This window comes from Nansenia antarctica (assembly GCF_963989245.1).
Source record: "Nansenia antarctica genome assembly, chromosome: 15".
NCBI classification, from domain to species: domain Eukaryota; kingdom Metazoa; phylum Chordata; class Actinopteri; order Argentiniformes; family Microstomatidae; genus Nansenia; species Nansenia antarctica.
In genome coordinates, this window is record NC_137685.1 from 990,228 (window position 1) to 1,016,597 (window position 26,370).

A 26,370-nucleotide genomic window follows, 5' to 3' on the forward strand; every position below is an offset into this window, starting at 1 on the left:
CCATTACTGGAAGTAATTTAATTGAGATGATGAACACAATAAATAACAATAAATGATGAACACAATAAATAACACCATAAATAATTACAAACAATAAATAACATCATTTAAGATATTGTAACGTAACAATAAGTTGTGTTAACCTTATATAACAAATGCACAGTCGGTCTAGTGAAGTGCATACATAACACAGGCTTACATAAATTAAGTGTCAATTCAATCAACATTTTTTTTTAAAGTGTCAATCAAATTCTATCAGATTTTTAAATATTTAGCAGGGTTGAGAGAGACAAGGCTCTAGTGCAGTTTACTGATCTATAATATCTAATATAAGGCTACTGTAGTTAGTAGTGTATTGCTTTATCAATAACCACTCCCGGCCGGGCGGGGGCAGTAATGCGCTAACATGTTGACATATCTGCCGTCAGTCAAACACCAACGAAGAAGCAGCGTTCCAGTGTAGCTAGCTACAGACAGCTACACACATTCTGCTCAGGGGATTTTATAGTGATATCAGGTAAGACCTGTCTGTCTGTCTGTCTGTTTATCTGTCGGCGGGCTCGTCTGGTTAAACAACGTTAACTGACTTAGTTACCTATCTGGTTCACAACATATCTATATGTTATCTATGTGTTTACCCAGAGTAGCTACAGTAGCTTAGCATTTAGCATGTAGGCGCTTCCTTTGTTTGTAGCCTAGCTAGCTTGTTGGCTAACTGGTCCAGTAGAATGATGAGATCTGTGTGTCTGTCTGCATGTGAATAGATCTGGAACTTGAGGACGTTCAGAATGCGATATGGCTGACTGACTGAGTCTGTGTGTGTGTGTGTGTGTGTGTGTGTGTGTGTGTGTGTGTGTGTGTGTGTGTGTGTGTGTGTGTGTGTGAGTGTGAGTGTGTGTGAGTGTGTGTGTGTGCGCGCGTGTGGGGGGGGGGCTGTGTGTGTGTGTGTGGGGGGGGGGGGCTGTGTGTGTGTGTGTGTGTGTGTGTGTGTGTGTGTGTGTGTGAGTGTGAGTGTGTGTGTGTGTGTGAGAGTGAGTGTGTGTGTGTGTGTGTGTGTGCGCGCGTGTGGGGGGGGGGCTGTGTGTGTGTGTGGGGGGGGGGGGGGCTGGGCTGTGTGTGTGTGAGAGAGAAGTGCCAAACAGTTAGCAAAGTATTGCTCAATATCTGCTGTTATTGGTAGCCGCTCAATATGGAGAAGGCGGTGCTTCCTGTACCCATGATGAGCTGTCTGTTTTACAGTATTGATACTGTGTCTGTCAATCCACTGGTATCATCTGGTGTGAATAACATCATGTGTGTAGCAGAACTGGTTGTTAATAACATCCTGTGTGTTGCACTGATAGTATTTATGTCCTTTAGATATTGTAGATGTATGTGGACATAAATAAAGCATTTAAAATGTGTGTGTGTGTGTGTGTGTGTGTGTGTGTGTGTGTGTGTGTGTGTGTGTGTGTGTGTGTTGTAGGTATTAGCTCGCTAGCTATGCCAATGAGTTCCAAAAGGAGAAGAGCGACTTCTCCCTCCAGCAGCGTGAGCGGCGGCGGGGACTTCGACGACGCCTCCTCCTCCACTCCTGGAAGCGGCAGGAAGAGAAGAAGAGCCTCTAACGTTCCTGCTGTCGACCCTGTGAGTAGACGTCCTCGCCTTTCAGTTAACTGCCATATCTACATAGATGTGGAGGGAAATTCATTCATTCGCAACATCTATTGTGATGTCAACATGCACTCGAGTAGCAGTGAGCTTGAGACAACAGACATGACAACACAGAGATTGTTGAAAGTAACCGTATGTTTGTTGTCACTCTGTGTTAAACTTATTTTGTGTTCAACAGATTGCAGTGTGCCACGAGCTGTACAACACTGTCAGAGACCACAAGGACGACCAGGGGCGGCTGCTTTGTGAACTGTTCATCAGAGTACCAAAGAGAAGGTACTTCTAACAGACCTATAGAATGTTATACAACAGTTAGTTCCGACCAAGTCATTTGATTGGACAAGAGGCATTCCATGAGTGCCGATATACAGTATAACAGCACTGGGACTTTTAACTATATGTATCACTCCGAAATGACCGTTAATACAAAGTAGCTAGCCTGCCGATGTTTGTGTTCAGGTTACTAGGCAACAGTCCAGTTGCAGATTTTTTTTTTATTGAAGGAGCGGCCTCGTACCTACGACCGAATCACAGCCGTGCTGATATTCAGTATAACAGCACTCCCTCTCGTGTGATATTGCTTAAATATGAGATGAATTGTGAGAACGACGTGTTCAGCTGTTGAATTCTAGTATAATTGTAGTATGATGTGTATGACAGGGACTAGGGATGTCCCGATCCCACTTTTTCACTACCGATACCGATACCGATACCTGGGCTTCGGGTATCGGCGATACCGATACCGATCCGATATTTGTATAAATTTTTTGACCCCTGAATTTTTTTAATTTTTTTTTAATTTATTTTTTCCTAACACCAGGGGAGCCACCCCTCCTAAATTTCGTTGTTTGGTACCTGTACTGTAGCAATGACAATAAAGACCATTCATTCATTCATTCAAATACCTCCCCAGTATATAGTCCACACCAACAACAGTTAAATTAAAGACTGCCAGCCTTTATTAAAGCAACAAAAATAGTACTCTGCAGTACTCAGTGACCACCTCTCTTAAAACGACATGGACTTTGCTTTTGTTAATTTTCCATTCGAGCAGCATCTCCTCCATGGCTGCCTTAATGGAATCCCCAGTGTGTGAGCCACGGAACTCACGGGCATGCAGCACCGCTTTCTTGAAAGTAAAATCAGAGTCTATCCAGTGTGCTGTGAGACTCAACAACGACATTGGACACACGTCTGAGCTCCAAATGTCCGTTGTGAAGCTAATAGCATCGACATTCTCCAATAGTTTGGCGAGGAACTCACACACTTCATTGTGCATTTTCGGGATGGCATTTTCGGTTATATAATGCCGACTGGGCAAAGTATAACGCGGCTCTAGGTGTTCAATTAAACTCCGAAACCCCACATTCTCTACCACCGAAAGTGGTTGGTCGTCGAGCACAATAAACCGAACCAATTTCTCCGTTATTGCTTTTGCAATTTTGCTGTCTGGGGGGAGTTTCTCTCGCATCTCGCCAATGTTATGTTCAATAACGGAGTCGAACTCAGAGCTTGTAGTCGGAGCTGGCAACTCCATTTAATCAAACACGAGTGTAACACAAAACGTAATACGGCACATGTCGTAAAGCCCAAACTGTCGTAAACACAGACGTAACACAGACGCGGATCGGGCACGCGGATCGGAGCCTTTTTTTTTTCTGGTCCGATCTCCGATCCAGCATTCAGGACCAATATCGGGTCGATATCCGATCTCAGTATCGGATCGGGACATCCCTAACAGGGACATTACTACATGTTACTTGTTACTAACGATGATGGATCATGACATGAGAGGTGGATTGTAACAGTTGAGGTGGATTGTAACAGTTGAGGTGGATTGTAACAGTTGAGGTAGATTGTCCAGGTGAAACGTCTCCTCCCTCCCCGCTCCCTCAGGAACCAGGCGGACTACTATGAGGTTGTGTCCCGTCCCATCGACATGACTAAGATCCAGCAGAAGCTCAAGTCAGAGGATTACCAGGAGGTGGAGCAGCTCACCACTGACTTCCAGCTCATGTTCAACAATGCCAAAGCCTACTATAAGGTGGAGTGGCATGTACACTTGATGACAATGTCAGGGTTCGACAGTAACACTTTTTTACTTTGCCCGGAGTAAGTAAAACATTCGCGGGGTTTGTTAGCGCGAGCCCGACGACGCTGCTGGATCCTGGATGTGTTTACCTGTGTGCAGGAAGAACAACAGACGGCGCAGGTGCCAGACCAGACTAGATGATCGTGCAGTGAAGATATTATCAAAGCGTACGGGTGATCGACAGGCGCGTACGCTTTGATAATATCTTCACTCCACGATCATCTAGTCTGGTCTGGCGCCTGCGCCGTCTGTTGTTCTTCCTGCACGCAAGTAAGTAAAACAGCGTTACTGTCGAACCCTGCAATTGGATGTATGATGTTGTGGTGTCTGCACAGATTATAATGAACTCAACCCGCCGCTCTAATTGTCTTCAACGTTTCAGGCTGAGAGTGAGGAGTACCACGCGGCCTGCCGTCTGTGGCAGCTCTACATCCACACCAGGAACGAGTTTGTGCGGCCAGGCGACGGTGATGACGATGATGAAGATGCTGATGACATGCTTGATACTCCTGGAATCTCCACGGAGGATGAGGTGAGGATCACTAGTTAATCTGCCGTGTCTCAGGAGGTAGAGGCTGTGTCTCAGGAGGTAGAGGCTGTGTCTCAGGAGGTAGAGGCTGTGTCTCAGGAGGTAGAGGCTGTGTCTCAGGAGGTAGAGGCTGGTGGAGGTAGAGGCTGTGTCTCAGGAGGTAGAGGCTGTGTCTCAGGAGGTAGAGGCTGTGTCTCAGGAGGTAGAGGTTGTGTCTCAGGAGGTAGAGGCTGTGTCTCAGGAGGTAGAGGCTGTGTCTCAGGAGGTAGAGGCTGTGTCTCAGGAGGTAGAGGCTGTGTCTCAGGAGGTAGAGGCTGTGTCTCAGGAGGTAGAGCCGCCGTCTAATGGTCGCAAGGTCGGCAGATCGACGGTTCGAGCCCCGGCTGGCCACATGTCGAAGTGTCCTTGGGCAAGACACTGAACCCCAAATTGCTCCCAGTGAGCGGGCCTGCGCCTTGCATGGCAGCTTGCCGCCATTGGTGTGTGAATGTGTGTGTGAATGGGTGAATGAGAGGCCGTTGTAAAGCGCTTTGGATAAAGGCGATATATAAGTGCAGTCTGTTTACCATTTAATCTGTGTGTGTCTGTGTCTGATACATGCTCTGAGGCCTAGGCATCTGATTGTTGTGTATGCGCTCTGGTTGGCAGACTCCTCCAAGCTGTCTGAAGGAGGTGTTGGAGCAGCTCCTGGAGGCGGTGGTGTCGTACACTGACCCCTCTGGGAGGCTGATCAGTGAACTCTTCCAGAAGTTGCCTTCCAAAATGGTAAGAGCCTCTGTGGCTGAACTCCATAAACCAACTGCTTTAGTACAGGTGATCCAAACGTTACGCTTCAAGGATGTGCGGGCGTAGGTTCTCAACTGTTACCAGTCAACAGCCTCACGTTGTCGTGACTCAACAATTGTCCAAATCTTTTTTAAAGTGCCCCATTCTCTCCCCTTTCCTCCAGCACTACCCAGACTATTATGCTGTTATAAAGGACCCAATTGATCTGAGAGCCATTGCTCAAAGAATACAGGTATTCACTTCTCCACTCATTGTGATGTGTAGTTGTTTATTAGTTTTATCAAGAAATGAACAGGTTTACGTGCTTACATACTAATTAACCTTCTTGTCAGATTGGATACTATAAAAGTGTGAACGCCATGGCCAAGGACGTCGTCCTGATGGCTAAAAATGCTAAAACATACAATGAACCGGGATCTCAGGTGTTCAAGGTAGGCCTGTTACAGCATGTGCTCTTTTGTGATGCATTTATCTTCAGTCTTAATCCACCTTTTTTGCTTAATAGTTGCACATTTGTCTGTCTAGTTTTAATGTGTTTATAAAAGGCACTAATTACAATTCATGACTTTTCTCGTCGTAAAGGATGCTAACCTCATCAAGAAAGTCTTCATCCAACGGAAAACTGAAATTGATCACGCTGAGCCCACGAAATCCAGTCTGCGCATCAGGTATTTTACCACCACTACTACCCTGTACAAGTTATCTTTGTCTGTATTTTGATGTACAAGCAAGCAACTATTTGATAAGAGATTGTCTGAGTATTGCCTGTTTATGGCTGTCTGTCGTTATGTTTCTGTATGTGTTTGTTTATGGTCGTCTGTCGTTATGTTTCTGTTGTTTGTCTAGAAACCGGCGGTCTGCCCAGGGGGACCGTCTCTCTGCCATCACCATGGCCCTGCAGTACGGCTCAGAGAGTGACGAGGACGCCCTGCTCTTTGGTAAGCATCGAGCCCCGGCTGGCCACATGTCGAAGTGGTGTTGGGCAAGACACTGAACCCCAAAATTGCTCCCAGTGAGCGGGCCGGCGCCTTGCATGGTAGCTTGCCGCCGTTGGTGTGTGATTGTGTGTGTGAATGGGTGAATGAGAGGCCGTTGTAAAGCGCTTTGGAGCAGCCAAAAGGCGCTATATAAGTGCAGTCCATTTACCATTTACCATTTCTAAACCTCCTACACCACAACTTCCTGAAACACCACAGCTGCCTGTTTCAGCCAGTGACTGGATGTGATTGTAATCATCATCATCTTCATCATGTTCCCAGGGTCTGTCCTTTACGACGAGGGCGAGTCTGAGGCGGAGTGCCTCAGCTCCAGCATGGACATGAGTAACCCCGTCTTCCTGCTGTACGAGGCGGTGAGGGGAGGCAGGAACACGCAGGGCCAGCTGCTGTCAGAACCCTTCCTGCAGCTGCCCTCTCGCAAGGAATACCCCGACTACTACCAGCAGATGAAACAGCCCATCGCCCTGCAGAGTATCAGGTGAGAACACCCTCCCACCCTGGCAGGACTGCTAATGGAGAGTTTAGAGCTTGTCACTCGTAGATTTATAATTAATGAGTACGCACCAAATCGCTGCTTACTGGGGGCAAGTGCCATTCTCTAAATGATGTTTCTCTCGTGTGGGTGGGGCTAATGCTGTTTCTCTGCTGTGGGAGGGGCTAATGTCAGTGAATTTACATTTACATTTTCGCCTTATTCCAAAGGGACTTACAATCAATACATTTCACTAAGCAAGTGAATCATCAATCCACCAGTCGTAGCAGGAAGAGTAATCCAGCTCAGGCCCGGGGCCACTGATAGAAGGAGAAACCTTCTTCCATCACCTTCTTCTAACCTAGTTTTTTATTTATTTATATAGACACTGGAGAAACAGAGAAACAGTACAAAGGGGTCAATAGAAGTTTTTAGGGGACACAGTAGAGGGGAAAAGCGGGTGTCTTCAGGAGACGCAGTGCTGGGGGGCAGTAGATGTCTCAGGAGACGCAGTGCTGGGGGGCAGTAGATGTCTCAGGAGACGCAGGGCTGGGGGGCAGAAGATGTCTCAGGAGACACAGTGCTGGGGGGTAGTAGATGTCTCAGGAGACGCAGTGCTGGGGGGCAGTAGATGTCTCAGGAGACGCAGTGCTGGGGGGCAGTGAATGATGTCCTTCCTCGTTCCCCCAGGGAGAAGATGAAGAACGGAGAGTATGAGTCTGTGGAGCAGATGGACGCTGACCTGACGCTGATGTTTGAGAACGCCAAGCGCTACAACGTGCCCAACTCGGGCATCTACAAACGCGCTCTCCGGCTGCAGCAGATCATGCAGGTTAGATCACCTAATCCCTTCATCCTGTTGATTGTTTAGATTAAAGTTCTAGATCAAAGCAAAACCTTAATCCAATGTGGCGGCTGGTATGTAGCTCTCTGCTGTATAGAGAGAGATAGGCGGAAAGAGGGTCATTTTTTTTACTGAGATATCTGTTGTTTTCCAGGTGAAGAAGAAGGAGCTTCTGAGGAGAGACGACGAGGACGGAGACAGCATCCTGTCCTCTGACGCAGGAACCCCTGGAACTACTAAGAGGAAAAGGTACGAAGGCTTCCTAACGTTAACATCAGATATTCTCATTAGGGGCGGCTGTGTCTCAGGAGGTAGAGTCGCCGTCTAATGATCGCAAGGTCGGCAGATTGGCGGTCGGCGGTTCGAGCCCCGGCTGGCCACATGTTGAAGTGTCCTTGGGCGAGACACTGAACCCCAAATTGCTCCCAGTGAGCGGGCCGGCCGGCGCCTTGCGTGGTAGCTTGCCGCCATTGGTGTGTGAATGTGTGTGTGAATGGGTGAATGAGAGGCCGTTGTAAAGCGCTTTGGATAAAGGCGCTATATAAGTCAGTCCATTTACCATTTACCATTTCATTACAGGTTCTATTTTGCTATTTGCTCTACCTGGCGTTGCTATGCTAAACCCATGTTAATGTGTTTCTCGTAGCCATAAGAAGAACATAAAGAAGAACCGGATGAAGGCTCTGTTTGGCTCTGTGATCGAGGGCCGTGAGGGCGGCTCTGGGCGGAGGCTCTGCGACCTCTTCATGGTGAAGCCGTCTAAGAAGGACTACCCCGACTACTACAAGATCATCCTGGAGCCCATGGACCTGAAGACCATCGAGCACAACGTCCGCTCGGAGCGCTACACCTCGGAGGAGGTTCTGATGGAGGACATGAGGCTGATGTTCCGCAACGCGCGCCATTACAACGAGGAGGGCTCTCAGGTGGGCAGATAGACACGCATGGGGTCGGAGGTCAGGGGAGAGACATCCTGGGTTAGACGTACCACACAGTGTGGACAGTAGGGATGGACCCGGATACGTTGTTTGGGAAAGCTCAGATAATGGGATGGAAACAGACACAGATTCTATCCGAAGTTGCTCGCTATTATTCGACAATATGGGGATGTGGAAATATATTTTAATAATAAATGATATGCCAATATGAAATCAATTTGATGCTTTCAAGGCACTAATAAGTGTTGTGTTGTGTTGTGTTGTGACAGGTTTATAACGACGCTGAGGTCCTGGAGAAGATTCTGAAGGACAAGAGGAAGGAGCTGGGCCCGTCTCCAGAGGAGGGGGGCGTTGGGTCCCCCAAGCTGAAACTACGTAGGTTTACCTGTCCAGAGGTGCCCATCTGGCTTCTCTGTTAAATCTTACATGGGAATTGTTCTAAGAACTATTTGGGCACTGAAGGCAAGTTTATTTGTACAGCACATTTCATACAACAGGGGCAATTCAAAGTGCTTTACATACATTATTTAAAAATACAGCAAGAGCAGAAAAATTACAATGAATCAAAGCAAATATAAGAAGTAAATTGATAAAACATTTAATAAGACAATAGTTAATGGGAAAAAGACATTGATAGAAGTGTTTGTGTTTAATCATGACTGCTGCAAAGCATGAAGGTTTTTAGCTTAGATTAAAATATTTTAAGGGTTTGGGCCTGTTTGATTTCTTCAGGGAGTTTGGCTTTGACACTGACCATAACCATTTATTTTCTCTCTCTAGGAAAGAGTGGCGTCTCCCCGAAGAAGTCCAAGTACCTCACCCCCCTGCAGCAGAGGCTGAACGAGCTCTACGACGCCGTGCGGAACTACTTAGACCGCCGGGGCCGGCGCATCAGCACCATCTTCCTGCGGCTACCGTCGCGCGCCGAGCTGCCCGACTACTACGCCGCCATCAAGCGGCCCATCGACATGGAGCGCCTGCGCAGCCACATGGCCGCCGGACGCTACCAGGACGTGGACGCCCTGGTGGAAGACTTCGTCCTCATGTTCAACAACGCCTGCACCTACAACGAGCCCGAGTCTCTGATCTACCGCGACGCCCTGCTGCTGCACCGTGTGCTGCTGGAGACCCGCAGGCACCAGGTGTTTATTAATGCCTGTGTGGTGTTATCTTTAAAATGTTGACATTTTTGAGTTAGTAATTAATAAAATACAAAGGTTCCATCTCACAAAACATAACGGAATGTAAAAACTTTGACGCTCAATATCTCTGAACTGCCCTAAACGGAGATAGAACCTTATCATTCTAAACGGAGATAGAACCTTATCATTCTAAACGGAGATAGAACCTTATCATTCTAAACTCACGCAAAGCACATAGTGTGTAAGAAATGTAAATCTTTACCTTTTCTTTTGACTGTTTTCCCCCCTGCTTTTATATTCATTCTATGCTTGTATATAGGGATGTCCCGATCCCACTTTTTCACTACCGATACCGATACCGATACCTGGGCTTCGGGTATCGGCGATACCGATACCGATCCGATATTTGTATAAATTTTTTGACCCCTGAATATTTATTTTTTTTTTTTTTTTTTTTCCTAACACCAGGGGAGCCACCCCTCCTAAATTTCGTTGTTTGGTACCTGTACTGTAGCAATGACAATAAAGACCATTCATTCATTCATTCATTCAAATACCTCCCCAGTATATAGTCCACACCAACAACAGTTAAATTAAAGACTGCCAGCCTTTATTAAAGCAACAAATGCGACGTGTTGTGGATTGGAACTACGGATCATAAGCTTTCAAATGATGTGTCATACATTGAAATCCGAAAAAATATGAAGTTAGAGTAATTTGAATGTTGTTAGACGTCAGGCACATAGGGTTAACCTCTTTGTAATGAAACCGGAAGCACACAGCGCAGCGCTATGCGCATTTTAAGCGCATATAGGACTCGCGTGAAGCGCTATGCGCATTTTAAGCGCATATAGGACTTGCGTGAAGGATTTCTGCGACACGTGTTTCTGTTCACTGTTTTTATTCTCTCATCGCTTATACACATAAGTTTGACTGCGGATGACAGTAGGATCGGATCGGAGCCTTTTTTTTTTCTGGTCCGATCTCCGATCCAGCATTCAGGACCAATATCGGGTCGATATCCGATCTCAGTATCGGATCGGGACATCCCTACTTGTATATGTTTTTATATTCACTTTATGTTCTTATTCCTGTTGTAAAGCGCTTTGAGCTGCATTTCTTGTATGAAAGGTGCTATGTAAATAAAGCTTTACTTACTTACATACTTACTTACCAGGAGGGGGGGGAGGAGATGGGGGCGCCGGCCGTGGGACCGCTGGTCCGAGAGCTGATCAGGAACCTGTTCGTGTCGGTGCTGGGCCACCAGGACGAGGAGGGGCGTTGCTATAGCGACTCCCTGGCGGAGATCCCCGCCCAGGACCCGGCCAGCCCGGAGAAGCCGCCGCTCAACTTTGACGTCATCCGGGTCAACGTGGACCACGGCCGCTACAAGAGGCTGGACGTGTTCCAGGAGCACATGTTTGAGGTGCTGGAGAAGGCCAGGAGGCTCCACAGGTAGGCAATCATACTTACACAATTACTTACAAATCGTGACGTTAGAATTATAAGGTTCTATCTCCATTTTTGTCAAAATTGAGTTTTTTTTTTACATAATCTGATCCATTAGGTGTTTATTAATGCCTGTGTGGTGTTATTTTTAAAATATTTATTTTTTTTGGTTAGTAATTCATAAAATACAAAGGTTCCATCTCACAAAACATAATGGAATGTAAAAACTTTGACGCTCAATATCTCTGAACTGCCCTAAACGGAGATAGAACCGTATCATTCTAAACGGAGATAGAACCTTATCATTCTAAACGGAGATAGAACCTTCTCATTCTAAACGGAGATAGAACCTTATCATTCTAAACGGAGATAGAACCTTATCATTCTAAACGGAGATAGAACCTTATCATTCTAAACGGAGATAGAACCTTATCATTAGCTCACAAAATGACTTGCCATGGTCTGTCGGACAATCAAACCATATCTCCATGACCTTGACTTCTGACCCTGGCCCCCGTTGCAGGACGGACTCTGAGATCTTTGAGGATGCAGTGGAGCTCCAGCAGTTCTTCATCAAGATCAGAGATGAGCTGTGTAAGAACGGAGAGATCCTGCTGACGCCCGCGCTCAGCTACACCTCCAAACACCAGCACAGCGACGTGGAGCAGGAGAAAAGAGACAAGCTGCCCAAAGAGATGGAGGAGGACAAACTGAAGAGGGAGGAGGAGGGGAAAGGTGTGTGTGTGTGTGTGTGTTTAATTCAGGGTTCCCACGGGTCCTTGAAATCCTTGAAAGTTTGTGAATTTGAGAAAAAGAAATCAAGGTCTTAAAAGTTTTTGAAAATAGACATGGGTCATTGAAAGTGCTTGAATTCCCCCCCCCCCTCCCTCTCTCTCTCTCTAAAATATATATATATATATAAAAAAATAATAATACTTAGCTCGTCAACTAGTTCTGTCTCAAACTATGCCGTGTTGGGTCCTTGAATTTGAGGGACTTGAGTCTTGAAAGTCCTTGAAAGGTGCTTGAAAGTCCTTGAAAGGTCCTTGAAAGGTGCTTGAATTTGATGTTTCAGAAGGTGTGGGAACCCTTGGTTAATTGGTGTATCGTCGGCGACAGTAAAGTCTTCGATGTGTAGTGTGACCGAAACGTGTGTTTGATGCGAGACTGATACTGTGTGTGTGACTCCCAGAGGGTGAGAAGACGGAGGACCCAGCTGGAGAAGCGTGGCAGTCTGGCCCAGAGCGGACGTACAGCCAGAACTGCAGCTTCGAGAACAGGGTGTACCACGTGGGAGACTGTGTCTACGTGCAGCCGGCCAAGGCCAACCTGAAGCCTCACATCGTCTGCATCGAACGCCTGTGGGAGGACGACGCAGGTACCTAACTGAACACACACTCTTGACAGCACACACACACACACACACTCTGTTCACACACACACACGCACACACACACACACACACTCTGTTCTCACACACACACACACACACACACACACACACTCTTGTTCTCACACACACACACACACACACACACACACACACACTCTCTCATGACCTTCCGTCGCCATCCATCACCATCAGTCTCCTCTAATTCTTTTCCTCTGATTCTACTTCAAGAACCTCTACTGCTGTTCTGTGAACTGTCTCTCCCTCTGCTGTGCCTCATGTTCACACTGTTCACACTGTACACCTTCTATGTCCCCCGTATAGTTGTAGGAATAACCGTAGCCTCCCTAACCTGGTTCTGCTTAGCTCTATGCTGATCTGCCCTTTACAGCAGTGTGGGTGAAGCTCTGTCCTCTGTGTGCAGGTGAGAAGTGGCTCTACGGCTGCTGGTTCTACCGGCCCAGTGAGACCTTTCACCTGGCCACCCGCAAGTTCCTGGAGAAGGAGGTGTTCAAGAGTGACTACTTCAACAGAGTGCCCGTTAGCAAGATACTGGGCAAATGCATGGTCATGTTTGTGAAGGTAAAGACACCCGTCAGTACAATTGCATCATGCAAACAGAAGTGACTCTGTCCCTTGTTGGCTGGCCAGGGTTCCCACGGGTCCTTGAAATCCTTGAAAGTTTGCGAATTTCCGGAAAAAAAAATCAAGGCCTTAAAAGTTTTTGAAAAGAGACATGGGTCATTGAAAGTGCTTGAATTCCCCCCCCTCTCTCTCTAAAAAAAATGAAATAAATGTTTTACGTAATTATAGTACCGTAGATAAGTCACATTGCTTAACTTAACAGTAACTTTACACATATTTCACAATATATTGTTTTGCTGTGCTGTGGTAGAGAAGGCAAGAAACCATCTAGTGTTCAAGCCTCTACATTCAAAAGCCTCTCTTTTTAATTGTTGTCTGTGAGCGGATAGTTCCTATTATATAAATTATTATCTAGATCTGTCTCAAACTATGCCGTGTTGGGTCCTTGAATTTGAAGGAATTGAGTCTTGAAAGTCCTTGAAAAGTGCTTGAATGTGATGTTTCAGAAGGTGTGGGAACCCTGGTTGGCAGACTTCCTATACTAGTGTTCCTCTACTAGTTTTCCTCTACTAGTGTCTGAGGCACCACTCCATGTTGACAGGTGGCAGTACTGTGTTCTCTGTCTCTGTTCCACAGGATTACTTTAAACTGCAGCCTGAGGGCTTCAGGGCAGAGGACATCTACATCTGTGAGTCCCGTTACTCCGCCAGGAACAAGGCCTTCAAGAAGATCAAGATGTGGGCCATACCGGCCGGCTCCGTGAGGTTTGTCCCTCGGGACGTGCCGTTACCTGTGGTCCGGGTCGCCTCCATGTTTGCCAAGCATGACCAGGAGAGACCGGCGGCAGTGGCCGTTAACAACAGCAGCAACGTCGTCGTGGACAAGGTGAGGGTTACGTATGCATGTTGGACACTCAAGGGATATAGTAGGAGAGGCATTTTGCCCATGCGTGAGCTTAGAATGATAAGGTTCTATCTCCGTTTAGAATGATAAGGTTCTATCTCCGTTTAGAATGATAAGGTTCTATCTCCGTTTAGGGTAGCTCAGAGATATTGAGCGTCAACGTTTTTACATTCTATTATGTTTTGTGAGATGGAACCTTTGTATTTTATTAATTACTAACAAAAAATATTCAACATTTAAAAAATAACACCACACAGGCATTAATAAACACCTAATGGATCAGATTACCGTATTTTCCGCACTCTAAGGCGCACCGGATTATAAGGCGCACCTTCAATGAATGGCCTATTTTAGAACTGTTTTCATATACAGGGCGCACCGGATTATAAGGCGCACCGGATTATAAGGCGCATAGAATAGAAAATACTGCAGTCAAACGTTTGACTGGGGTTGCGTTACGCCCAAGCTCCACCTACTGCGTTGCGTCACCTCTCCATCGGTGTTGTGTCAACTTCCCGTTGTCCATGCTCCACCTGAGCGTTGTCACCGTCAACGTTCTACCTGCTCCACTGTCAAAAATATATATTTTTCCACCTCAAGTATCAGCCGTTCGTCATCCATTTTTGCAACAAGCGTCAAGGACCTGTGGTGATTCACAGCTGACTCGCGTGAATAGCAATTCGCAATAGCTGTGACCACGAGATATAGAGTACCGTATTTTCCGGACTATAAGTCGCACCCGAGTATAAGTCGCAGCAGGCCAAAAATGGGTCATGAAGAGGAAAAAACCACATATAAGTCGCACTGGACTATAAGTCGCATGGTTCAAGGGAACGGGCTTGGCGGAATCAGCGGGGAAAGAAGACCCTGTTGAGCTTGACTCTAGTCTGGCACTGTGAAGAGACATGAGAGGATTTGTAAGCCCAGGAAGGACATAATTCACGTTAAAACTTCTTCTGAAAGGTTAGAAATACTTAAATTATCGAGTGTAAAGCCAGGGCTAGCTAGCGCGTTGCTAACGAAGGTTAGCAAAATGGCGTCGCGGGAGCAAGCAAACAGGATGGAACAGCCTCTGAAAGGTAATAAATGACTTTAATATCGTGTATAACGTTCATAATAGCGTGTATAACGTTCATAATATAGTGCTTAATGTCCACATTGTCGAGTGTAACGACTATTTATCGTGTATAAGGCCATGACAAAGATAGCTTGGTGAAAAACGGAAGTAGTTAGGATGAAGGGCGGCCTACAAACAATGCAACATTGAACAGCCTCTGAAAGGTAATAAATGACTTTAATATCGTGTATAACGTTCATAATATCGTGTATAAGGTCCATAATATCATGTTTAATGTCCACATTGTCGTGTGTAATGTCCACATTGTCGAGTATAATGGCTATTCTATCGCGTATGTGGCGCTAGCGGAAGTAGCAAAATAGCCTCGCGGGGGTAACTTAGCAACATAGAACAGTCTCTGGAAGGAATAAATGACTTTAATATCGTTTATAACGTCCATAACATTGTGTATAAGGTCCATAACATCATGTTTAATGTCCACATTGTCGTGTTTAATGTCCACATTGTCAAGTATAATGGCTATTCTATCGTGTATGAGGCGCTAGCGGAAGTTACTCCTTGGTTCATGTCAGTCAGAGATTACCGTATGTCAGTTCATGTCAGTCAGAGATTATGAATGATTGATATATAAGTCGCACCTGACTATAAGTCGCAGGACCAGCCAAAGTATGAAAAAAACCGCGACTTATAGTCCGGAAAATACGGTAGTTAGCTACAAGCATTTTCAATCTGGTATTATCTCTATTAGTGGATTAACCGCTGTGGTGATTTAACAGCTGATAAAAATACATCAAGTAGACTACAAACAGAGCAAAACAATAAAACAACACCAGAAAACAACCAATAGGCTATACAATTATAACCAACAACCAATATGTGACAGCTCCTGGTGAAATGTGCAACGTAATTTTTCAGTTTTGTGACTCTGAACGCAGCCACAGCTACGAACGCTGCTAACAAAACACATCGCTACGAAGGTCTAAACTGTATTTTAATAACATGATAACATGCTGAGAGAACATCGACATGCTAAAAACACATAACTACACATAACAAGATGAACACACAGTTATTGCTTTTGAACACGAGCTAAAACGAAAGTATGTTTACAACCCTCCCTTACCGGTAGCCTCCGGCAAACGAGAATAATGAATCCAACACACAAATTATAAGTGTTTAGTGATCGTTAAACTGTTGTTTATTATATCGAGTGGGTACTTTAAAACTTGAAGTTGAAAGCACCAAGAAGGACCGCCTCGAAATTCATCGATGTTCATGTCCCGTGCTCGCGCTGTTGCCTTCATTCGAATAGTGACTGTAGAGATGCTTCTACTTGCGGCTCTCTGTTCAACAACCCACTGTTGGAGTTTGTCCTCTAACTGTGTCTAACTGTGGCCATCTCGCTTTGTTCCCTCGGAAACTCTGGTTAGTCTTCTTTACTTGGGGTCTTTATACACACAAGTGGTGTGGGACTGTGAGTAAGCACAACACCGGTGTTTACTGATTACCGTAATGCTGCAAGCGGTGCGGCTTTGTAGTTTACCAGTCGTACTGAAACATTTTGACAGAGCGCCTTGAGCGCCGTGTACAACCAGTATGGATCAACAATTAACAAATTGATCCATATATAAGGCGCTCCGGGTTATAAGGCGCACTGTCGGGTTTTTTGAAAATTAAAGGCTTTTAAGTGCGCCTTATAGTGCGGAAAATACGGTATGTAAAAAACTCAATTTTGACCAAAAATTGAGATAGAACCTTATAATTCTAACGTCACGCATGGCTGTCCCTAAAGAAGGCCCATCACCATTACATGAGGCACTGACCAGAAGCAATCCATCTCCATTTTAGTCAGAAATCCCACCTGAAAGCATTGTGTTGCCATGGCCACTGAGGTTGTGTTGTGTGTAGGAGAGGGAGGACGTCCCTGTGGAGATGACCGGGGGGGAGCCAGGCTGGCAGTACTACGACCAGCTGCACTACAACAAGATGTGGCTGAAGGTGGGAGACTGCGTCTACATCCAGTCACACGGGCTGGTCAAACATCGGGTCGGCAGGTGGGTGGAGAAAACACTTTTTATTTCATGAGTACTGTGGTGTGTGCAGGTGTTGTGTGAATGCTGTCATGTCATATGATAGTAACAGGGCTACATCATAAAAAAAAAGAAAAAAAAAGGGGGCGGCTGTGTCTCAGGAGGTAGAGTCGGCGTCTAATGATCGGAAGGTTGGCAGATCGGCGGTTCGAGCCCCGGCTGGCCACATTTCTAAGTGTCCTTGGGCAAGACACTGAACCCCAAAATTGCTCCCAGTGAGCGGGCCGGCGCCTTGCACGGCAGCTTGCCGCCATTTGGTGTGTGAATGTGTGTGTGAATGAGAGGCCGTTATAAAGCGCTTTGGATAAAGGCATAGCTATAATATAAGTGCAGTCCGTTTACCATTTACCATTTGTATGCAGGTGTTGTGTGAATGCTGTCATGTCATATGATAGTAACAGGGCTGTTCTGGTTCTAGGATTGAGAAGTTGTGGATGCGTGACGGAGCAGCGTTCTTCTTCGGGCCCATCTTCATCCACCCTGAGGAGACGGAGCACGAGCCCACCAAGATGTTCTACAGGAGGGAGGTGTTCATGAGCAACCCGGAGGAGACCTGCCCCGTGACCTGCGTGATAGGTACGCCTGCAGGACACACCCTCCTCTTCCTGTACATGTTAATGACACCCTCCTCTTCCTGTACATGTTAATGACACCCTCCTCTTCCTGTACATGTTAATGACACCCTCCTCTTCCTGTACACTTTAATGACACTTCTCATCTGGGACTATTCCTTGTAAACTGTTTCGTTCCCCCTGGCATTCCGGTCTGGCTACGGCTGTGTGCTGGCCCCAAAAAATGCCTCTAATTCGCTTCCTTTTTGTCTGTATCGCTGTGAAATCCCTAATTTCATCACCTGGAGGATGACAGAAAGCTATCAATTTATGGTGTCGCGAATAGGTCTAAAATGCTATTCAAAGAGGTATAAAAAGGGTCTAAAAAGGTCTTACATTTATTTGACTTGTTTAAACGTGTAGGAACCCTGACACACACACACACACACACACAGTGTGTAGCCTCCACACACCCTCCAGGGTTTAAAGGGTGTGTCTATGGTGGTGGTGGTGGTATTCTAAGATGGCTTCCATCCTTCCCGTCCTCGTGTCCTCCACTCTACTCACCACAGAGAGACAATGACCACCCTGTATTAACACGTCCTCTCTGTCTCTCTGTCTTCTCTCTCCCTCAGGTAAATGTGCGGTGTCGTCCTTTAAGGACTACCTGTCCTGCAGACCGACCGAGGTGGGGGAGGACGACGTGCTGCTGTGTGAGAGCCGCTACATCGAGAGCGAGAAGCAGATGAAGAAGTTCAAGGGCCTGAAGCGCTTCTCCCTGTCTGGGAAGGTGGTGGACGACGAGGTCTACTACTTCAGGTGGGACTCCCATGTAGAGGGTTAGAGGTTACACATAGCGTGAGCTTAGGATGATGAGGTTCTATCTCCGTTTAGAATGATAAGGTTCTATCTCCGTTTAGAATGATAAGGTTCTATCTCCGTTTAGAATGATAAGGTTCTATCTCCGTTTAGAATGATAAGGTTCTATCTCCGTTTAGAATGATGAGGTTCTATCTCCGTTTAGAATGATGAGGTTCTATCTCCGTTTAGAATGATAAGGTTCTATCTCCTAGGGTAGTTTAGAATGATAAGGTTCTATCTCCGTTTAGAATGATAAGGTTCTATCTCCGTTTAGAATGATAAGGTTCTATCTCCGTTTAGAATGATAAGGTTCTATCTCCGTTTAGAATGATAAGGTTCTATCTCCGTTTAGAATGATAAGGTTCTATCTCCGTTTAGAATGATAAGGTTCTATCTCCGTTTAGAATGATAAGGTTCTATCTCCGTTTAGAATGATAAGGTTCTATCTCCGTTTAGAATGATAAGGTTCTATCTCCGTTTAGAATGATAAGGTTCTATCTCCTAGGGTAGTTTAGAATGATAAGGTTCTATCTCCGTTTAGAATGATAAGGTTCTATCTCCTAGGGTAGTTTAGAATGATAAGGTTCTATCTCCGTTTAGAACGATAAGGTTCTATCTCCGTTTAGAATGATACGGTTCTATCTCCGTTTAGAATGATAAGATTCTATCTCCGTTTAGAATGATGAGGTTCTATCTCCGTTTAGAATGATAAGGTTCTATCTCCGTTTAGAATGATAAGGTTCTATCTCCGTTTAGAATGATAAGGTTCTATCTCCGTTTAGAATGATGAGGTTCTATCTCCGTTTAGAATGATATGGTTCTATCTCCGTTTAGAATGATAAGGTTCTATCTCCGTTTAGAATGATAAGGTTCTATCTCCGTTTAGGGCAGTTCAGAGATATTGAGCGTCAAAGTGTTTACATTCCATTATGTTTTGTGAGATGGAACCTTTGTATTTTATTAATTACTAACTCAAAAAATGTCAACATTTTAAAAATAACACCACACAGGCATTAATAAACCCCTAATGGATCAGATTATGTAAAAAAAAACTAAATTCTGACCAGAAATCGAGATAGAACCTTATAATTCTAACATCACGAGATGCCCTGTATGGTTTTCCTAGCTGATATTAACCCTCTCCTCATTGGTCCGTATCCAGGAAGCTGATCATCCCCCAGAAGGAGCAGTCCCCTCTGCTGAACAAGAAGATCGAGGAGTTGGAGCTGAAACTAGCCGACATGTCCGAGGAAGACCTGGATGAAGATCTGGACGATGAGGATGAGGCACCGGCCACCCCCTCCATGCCTCAGATGCAGACCCCTCTGGCAAGCGATTTGGACACCATGCCTTACACCCCTCCCCAGGTCTTACACCCAGCCATGCACCCACACACACACCCCCTTGGTCCAAGCGTACACAGATTGTGAGCTTAGAATTCTAAGGTTCTATCTCTCTGTTTAGAATGATAAGGTTCTATCTCCGTTTAGAATGATAAGGTTCTATCTCCGTTTAGAATGATAAGGTTCTATCTCCGTTTAGAATGATAAGGTTCTATCTCCGATTAGGGCAGTTCAGAGATATTGAGCGTCAAAGTTTTTACATTCCCACAAACCCCTTGTACCCAACCCTTAATACATCCAAGCATACAAGACACACTCACCTCTTGCCTTAACATCTCACACCCGTCTCTCCACAGACTCACAACCACATGCACACGCACACCCCCCCTACCCAGGTTTGACATCCGTTCCTTAGTACCTCCTGGAATGCATCCCCTATCCCCTGTTGCCATGACAATCTCAGAATGAGTTTTTCAGGTAATGTATGTGTCCATTGACCTCTGCCTCCTGTCTCTGTACGTAGTCCACCCCGAAGGTAAAGGGCGTGTCCAAGAAGGAAGGAGCCAAGCGGAAGATCAACATGAGCGGCTACATCCTGTTCAGCAGCGAGATGCGCTCCGTCATCAAGGCCCGCCACCCTGACTTCTCCTTCGGGGAGCTGAGTCGTCTGGTGGGCACGGAGTGGAGGAACCTGGACCAGCCCCAGAAGGTCGATTACGAAGGTGAGCGGAGGCCTGGCAGAGGGGTGTCCAGGGTTCGACAGTAACGCTGTTTTACTTGCCCGGAGCAAGTAAAACATTTGCCGGGTTTGTTTGCGCGAGCCCGACGACGCTGCTGGATCCTGGATCTGTTTACCTGTGTGCAGGAAGAACAACAGACGGCGCAGGCGCCAGACCAGACTAGATGATCGTGAGTGAAGATATTATCAAAGCGTACGCACCTGTCGATCACCCGTACGCTTTGATAATATCTTCACTCACGATCATCTTGCTCGCGCAAACAAACCCTTGCTCCGGGCAAGTAAAACAACGTTACTGTCGAACCCTGCTGTCAGTACGGAGCCATTCAGTTTCAGCAGTAGTTTCAAACATCGGTAGACTGTTTGAGTCAGATTGTATAGTCGACAGGGTATCTTAGTCGATATTAGGTGTTTTTTTTAGCATTTTTAGCAATGACATGATGGTGTGTTGATGATGTGATGATGTCTTTGTGGTTTCCAGAGCGAGCAGCCAAAGTGGTGGAGACCCAGGAGCGGGAGAGGGCGGCCCAGCAGGCGGCGTCCCCCAGAGCAGGTACCCCAGTAGGGGTGATGGGCGTGGTGCCTTCGCCTAGCGCGTTGGGAATGCTAAACCAGACCATGACGCCTGTGCCAGGTAACCCCTCTCAGAGGCAGCACGAGCGTTCGGGACTCAGCAGCTCTGGAAAGAAAGCTGGACTGCCAAAAGAACCAATCAACCTTAATTCTCCCCTCCCCCCCCCTCTCAACTTTGATCATTCAATCAGTCAATTGGCCATCTCCATCCATTCTCATAGGCAGTTTTTCTTTTGTTTCTTTTGCTGGTAATATGAGAGTGATATGCCTAGTTTTTGCATCAAAACACTGTTAATTGACTCAGAGATTGCATGATTTCAAATCTACCGCATGTCGATTTCGCCTTGGTTCTTTTGGTTCTTTTTCATACATAATTTTCATGCTTCTTGTTTTGCTTACTAACTAACTGGTTTAATAACAACTTCATCATTTTTGGATCATTAATATAGTGCATGTCGTTTTATAGTCAGTTGCATGTCACTTATGCATGGATATGTTGTTGTCCTCCTTTCCCCGCCTCTCCCCCTCCCCCAAGGCATGATGGGCGCTTACGGCCACCCCTACATGCCCATGCAGGGCCCTCATGAGGGCTTGTTGGGTATTGGCCCAATGCCACCTCACCTCATGGCTCCTCACCTCCTCCACCCAGGTGTGCCGGGGTACCCTGGCATGCCCCACCCGGGTAAGGACCCCCGCCCCCCCCCCCTCCGTCCTAGCCACACCTGTGTCCTAGCCACACCTGCGTCCTAGCCACACCTGCGTCCTAGCCACACCTGCGTCCTAGCCACACCTGTGTCCTAGCCACACCTGCGTCCTAGCCACACCTGCTCACTTGTTTCCAGTCGTGTCTCTCCTGCTGGAGGGTTTACCTGGTCCACAGGCTGTGGGGGTCCCACTGACGGCCCACTCAGGCAGCCAGGTCTGGTCACTCTACTAGGTGGTCAAGCGCTCCATCGGCCAGAGGCGCTGTTCTACTGTTCTACTGTTCTACCGTCACTGTGAAGTTTGATCCTGTTCTGAGTTCACTGATCTCACTGATCTCACTGTAGTCGTCATTCAGTTGAATTAACACACAAACATTTACTGCATGTGAACATAGGGATAACTATAACTAACCTTCTCACATGTTTTTAAAACCGACAAGACTCTATGTTTGTTGATCCTACAGCAGCATGCATTTACTGCACAACCACACAACCCCACACCTACAGTGGATTTGACTATAACTGTTAGGAGACGTAAACAAAACAAGCTGTTGCAGCCATGTGTTCTGGTATGTATGACGTTGTTATGTCTTGCAGGTATGATGGGTCCTGGGATGAACGGCATGGCGGGCGCTCCTGGGCCTGGACAGCACTACATGCAGCAGGTGAACGGCTCACCTGTGTGCTGCAATTCGGTTGTTAAGTCTGACGTCAAACGTGACGTTTAGCAATTTCCGGCTCCAAACCAGAAATTCCCCGCACCAGAGTACCAGTGTACTAAAGCACCAGAGTACCAGTGTACTAAAGCACCAGAGTACCAGTGTACTAAAGCACCAGAGTACCAGTGTACTAAAGCACCAGAGTACCAGTGTACTAAAGCACCAGAGTACCAGTGTACTAAAGCACCAGAGTACCAGTGTACTAAAGCACCAGAGTACCAGTGTACTACAGCACCAGAGTACCAGTGTACTAAAGCACCAGAGTACCAGTGTACTAAAGCACCAGAGTACCAGTGTACTAAAGCACCAGAGTACCAGTGTACTAAAGCACCAGAGTACCAGTGTACTAAAGCACCAGAGTACCAGTGTACTAAAGCACCAGAGTACCAGTGTACTAAAGCACCAGAGTACCAGTGTACTAAAGCACCAGAGTACCAGTGTACTAAAGCACCAGAGTACCAGTGTACTAAAGCACCAGAGTACCAGTGTACTAAAGCACCAGAGTACCAGTGTACTACAGCGGTAGAATGACAGTTCAATCGTTTTTTAGACTGGGATCTATTCATACAACAAGGGACACAGCAGCACTTTCCCGTTTTCCCCATATTTGTCAGCGTCTTTGAGCCTCAGAAAAGCGCTATATAAATATAATGAATTATTATTATTACTGAGGCATTTCGAAGAGAGCGCCTCAGCCAACGTTGGATCCGGAAACACGACTTAACAACCGAATCATACTGATCTCTGTCGTTTAAATATCAGGATTACTTTTCACACTTCTTCTTTTTGTCATTTCGTCTTTTATGAAGTTGCACCCAAATCCCAGTCATCATGCTACCTATACAGTTATAGTTTTGTAGAACTGGTTCCATATACTCAGTCTACATACCGGTACATTAGAAGGCAATGTTCACAGTGGGCGGCTGTGTCTCAGGAGGTAGAGTCGCCGTCTAATGATCACAAGGTCGGCAGACCGGCGGTTCGAGCCCCGGCTGGCCACATGTCGAAGTGTCCTTGGGCAAGACACTGAACCCCCCAAATTGCTCCCAGTGAGCGGGCCGGCGCCTTGCATGGCAGGTGTGTGAATGTGTGTGTGAATGGGTGAATGAGAGGCCGTTGTAAAGCGCTTTGGAGCAGCAAAAAAGGCGCTATATAAGTGCAGTCCATTTACCATGTGTTGTCTGTGTGTGTCTCCTAGCCTGGCATGTACAGCCCAGGGCAGCAGGCCCCTCCCCCTTACCCAGGCCAGATGGGGCAGCCGTCTCACCTGCAGCCGACCACGCCCATGTTTGTGGCCCCGCCCCCCAAGACCCAGAGGCTGCTGCACTCCGAGGCCTACCTGAAGTACATCGAGGGCTTGAACGCAGAATCTGGCACCGTCAGCAAGTGGGACCAAACACTCAAAGGTAGCGTTGCTATATCGTGACGTTAGAATTATAAGGTTCCATCTCCATTTTTGGTCCAAATTGAGTTTTTTTTACATAATCTGATCCATTAGGTGTTTATTAATGCCTGTGTGGTGTTATTATTAAAATGTTGCCGTTTTTGAGTTAGTAATGAATAAAATACAAAGGTTCCATCTCACAAAACATAATGGAATGTAAAAACTTTGACGCTCAATATCTCTGAACTGCCCTAGACGGAGATAGAACCGTATCATTCTAAGCTCACGATATGTGATAACTGTTCTTGAATAAAACATTTCTCTCAGTCTCATCCGAGTTGTTGTACTAGTGTGTCTGTGGCTGAGTGTTTGAGTAGATGTGTGACACCTTATCTCCTTCCTCCTGTGATGACTCCACAGCGCGTAGGAAAGACGCCCGTCTAACCAAAGAGCAGGAGAGTCGCCTGCCAGCCCATTGGTTGAAGAGCAAGGGCGCCCACACCACCATGGCGGATGCTCTGTTCCGACTGCGTGACCTGATGCTGCGAGACTCACTCAACATCCGCCAGGCCTATAATGTGTAGAACAGTCTAGAAGTCTCTAACCACTGTCACTCACTGTCTGTCTCATCATGGAATGGCCACAGGAAGAAGAATAGGTCATAGATACAATAGATCATATGCAGGGCTCGACATTAAGGCTTGTCCGCTTGTCCGGGACAAGTACATTTTATGTTTGGACAAGTGGACTTCCTCCTGCAGTTGTCCGATGGACAAGTCAAAACAAAAAAACAAATCAATATGTATTAATATCTGCAAACATTAATTCCTCCTTCCGATCTGAATAGTAAAAAAAAATAGCAAGCAAAGCGATGCCGCGCCTCATTCTGGCTATTTCAGTCTCTCGTAGTTCGTTATCGTCATAGTTCGTAAATTCGCTCAGAGCGTCAGAGCGCACACTGCGTTCAACGTCATAAAGAGACCAAGTAATTTGATTGGACAAAAGGCATTCCATGAGTGCTGATCAGATTCCAGAGCGAGTTTACGAACGCAGCCATAGTGTTGTGGGTCTCCTGTCACTAGTGCCATTCACGTGAACATGCGCATATTCGCTTCTTCTCAATGCCGCTTATTTTCATGTAGTTCGATGCGATCGTATATTTTAGGTTTGAAGTTTTAAGACCAGCACATCGCAATATGAACTTCAGAATGACACTAATGATAGATTTCTCAATTTGAATATAGGATACTATCCAAAGGCTAGCAAATAAGATTGCTTCCATTGGGGAGGGACTGTAGTTACAAACATTTTTTGTAAATATTCCTAGATATTTATCCCTTTTGTGGCCAATCTTAATCTAAAAGGGTTAGGGTTAGGGTAATCACTGATTACCCCTACGTTTTTAAATAATTACAAAATATTGTTTAATGAATACATTAGAAAATTAAGGATACATCATTATCAAATCAATAGTAGTCAAATGTGTTATTTGCATACACATACACTCACTGGCCACTTCATTAGGCACACCTTGGGGTTGGACCCCCTCTTTTGCCTTCAGAACTGCCTTAATTCTTCGTGGCATAGATTCAACAAGGTGCTGGAAACATTCCTCAGAGATTTTGGTCCATATTGACACTATAATATCACGCAACAGCCCGTCTGGCACCAACAACCATGCCAGGTTCAAAGTCACTTAAATCACCTTTATTTCCCATTCTGATGTTGGTTTGAACTTCAGCAGATCGTCTTGACCATGTCCACATGCCTAAATGCATTGAGTTGCTGCCACATGATTGGCTGATTAGGTATTTGCGTTAACAAGCAGTTGAAAAGGTGTACCTAATGAAGTGGCCGGTGAGAGTATAATATATTATTATTAATATTATTGCTTTTTCAAAATCTTTGGATTTGGACAAGTAACTTGAGCTCTAGGACAAGTAAAAGATAAGTTCACTTGTCCGAACGACAAGTACCTGAAAAAGCTTAATGTCAAGCCCTGATATGATTACAATAGAAAGAAAGGCAATATTTAATAGTGACTCAATCATTGGATTTTATATTTTATAGCGAAATAAGCTTAGTTTGTGTGTGTGTGCTTTTTCTTTTTTTTTATGGGTATGATGAAGATTTTTTAAATGTAAAAACAATGATCTTGGCTTATTATGGTCACTGCTGGAATAAATTTTCGGTGGACATGATTGTCTCGGTTCATGTGTCTTTCATGCTTTGTGTGAGTTTCATGGAAAGGGAAGTTTGGAGATGCTCTTTCAAACATGGAATGGAATGGAATGGACTTTATTTGTCATTGCTTCAGTACAGGTACCAAACAACGACATTTAGGAGGGGTGGCTCCCCTGGTGTTAGGAAAGGGGGAAAAAAACACATTTTAGAAAAAGCATAAATGCATAAAATCACAAGAAGGTAAGGAGCTGATTTTGGACATGAAGGCTATATATCTGTGCTTATAGCTGTGCTTATCTAATCATAAAGTAAATATTAGTAAACAAAGCCCCCATATCTAAACTATGACGTCTGTCATCACTG

At 45.8% G+C, this 26,370-nt stretch overlaps 1 protein-coding gene across 4 annotated transcripts; it reads left to right on the forward strand.

The window, feature by feature from the left end:
- Positions 1-478: 478 nt before the first annotated feature.
- Positions 479-26,024, forward strand: LOC308170841 (protein polybromo-1-like). 4 transcript variants are annotated; one of them, XM_080545689.1, is made up of 31 exons: positions 479-517; positions 1,466-1,626; positions 1,832-1,929; positions 3,550-3,697; positions 4,128-4,277; positions 4,923-5,039; positions 5,224-5,292; positions 5,393-5,491; positions 5,643-5,728; positions 5,907-5,998; positions 6,320-6,536; positions 7,221-7,362; positions 7,529-7,623; positions 8,021-8,300; positions 8,582-8,687; positions 9,093-9,454; positions 10,632-10,909; positions 11,427-11,638; positions 12,096-12,281; positions 12,718-12,875; positions 13,515-13,763; positions 16,768-16,913; positions 17,368-17,525; positions 18,136-18,319; positions 19,524-19,728; positions 20,061-20,099; positions 20,228-20,426; positions 20,925-21,077; positions 22,318-22,385; positions 23,638-23,845; positions 24,244-26,024. In XM_080545689.1, the coding sequence occupies exons 2-31, from the start codon at positions 1,483-1,485 to the stop codon at positions 24,405-24,407; spliced, it is 4,812 nt and encodes a 1,603-aa protein (XP_080401815.1). In that variant the 5' UTR covers positions 479-517; positions 1,466-1,482; the 3' UTR covers positions 24,408-26,024. The 4 variants fall into 4 exon arrangements, with proteins under 4 accessions (XP_080401815.1, XP_080401817.1, XP_080401818.1 ...); XM_080545691.1 differs by having other exon boundaries at positions 20,925-20,996; XM_080545692.1 differs by lacking the exon at positions 20,061-20,099 and adding an exon at positions 21,552-21,698.
- Positions 26,025-26,370: the final 346 nt, after the last annotated feature.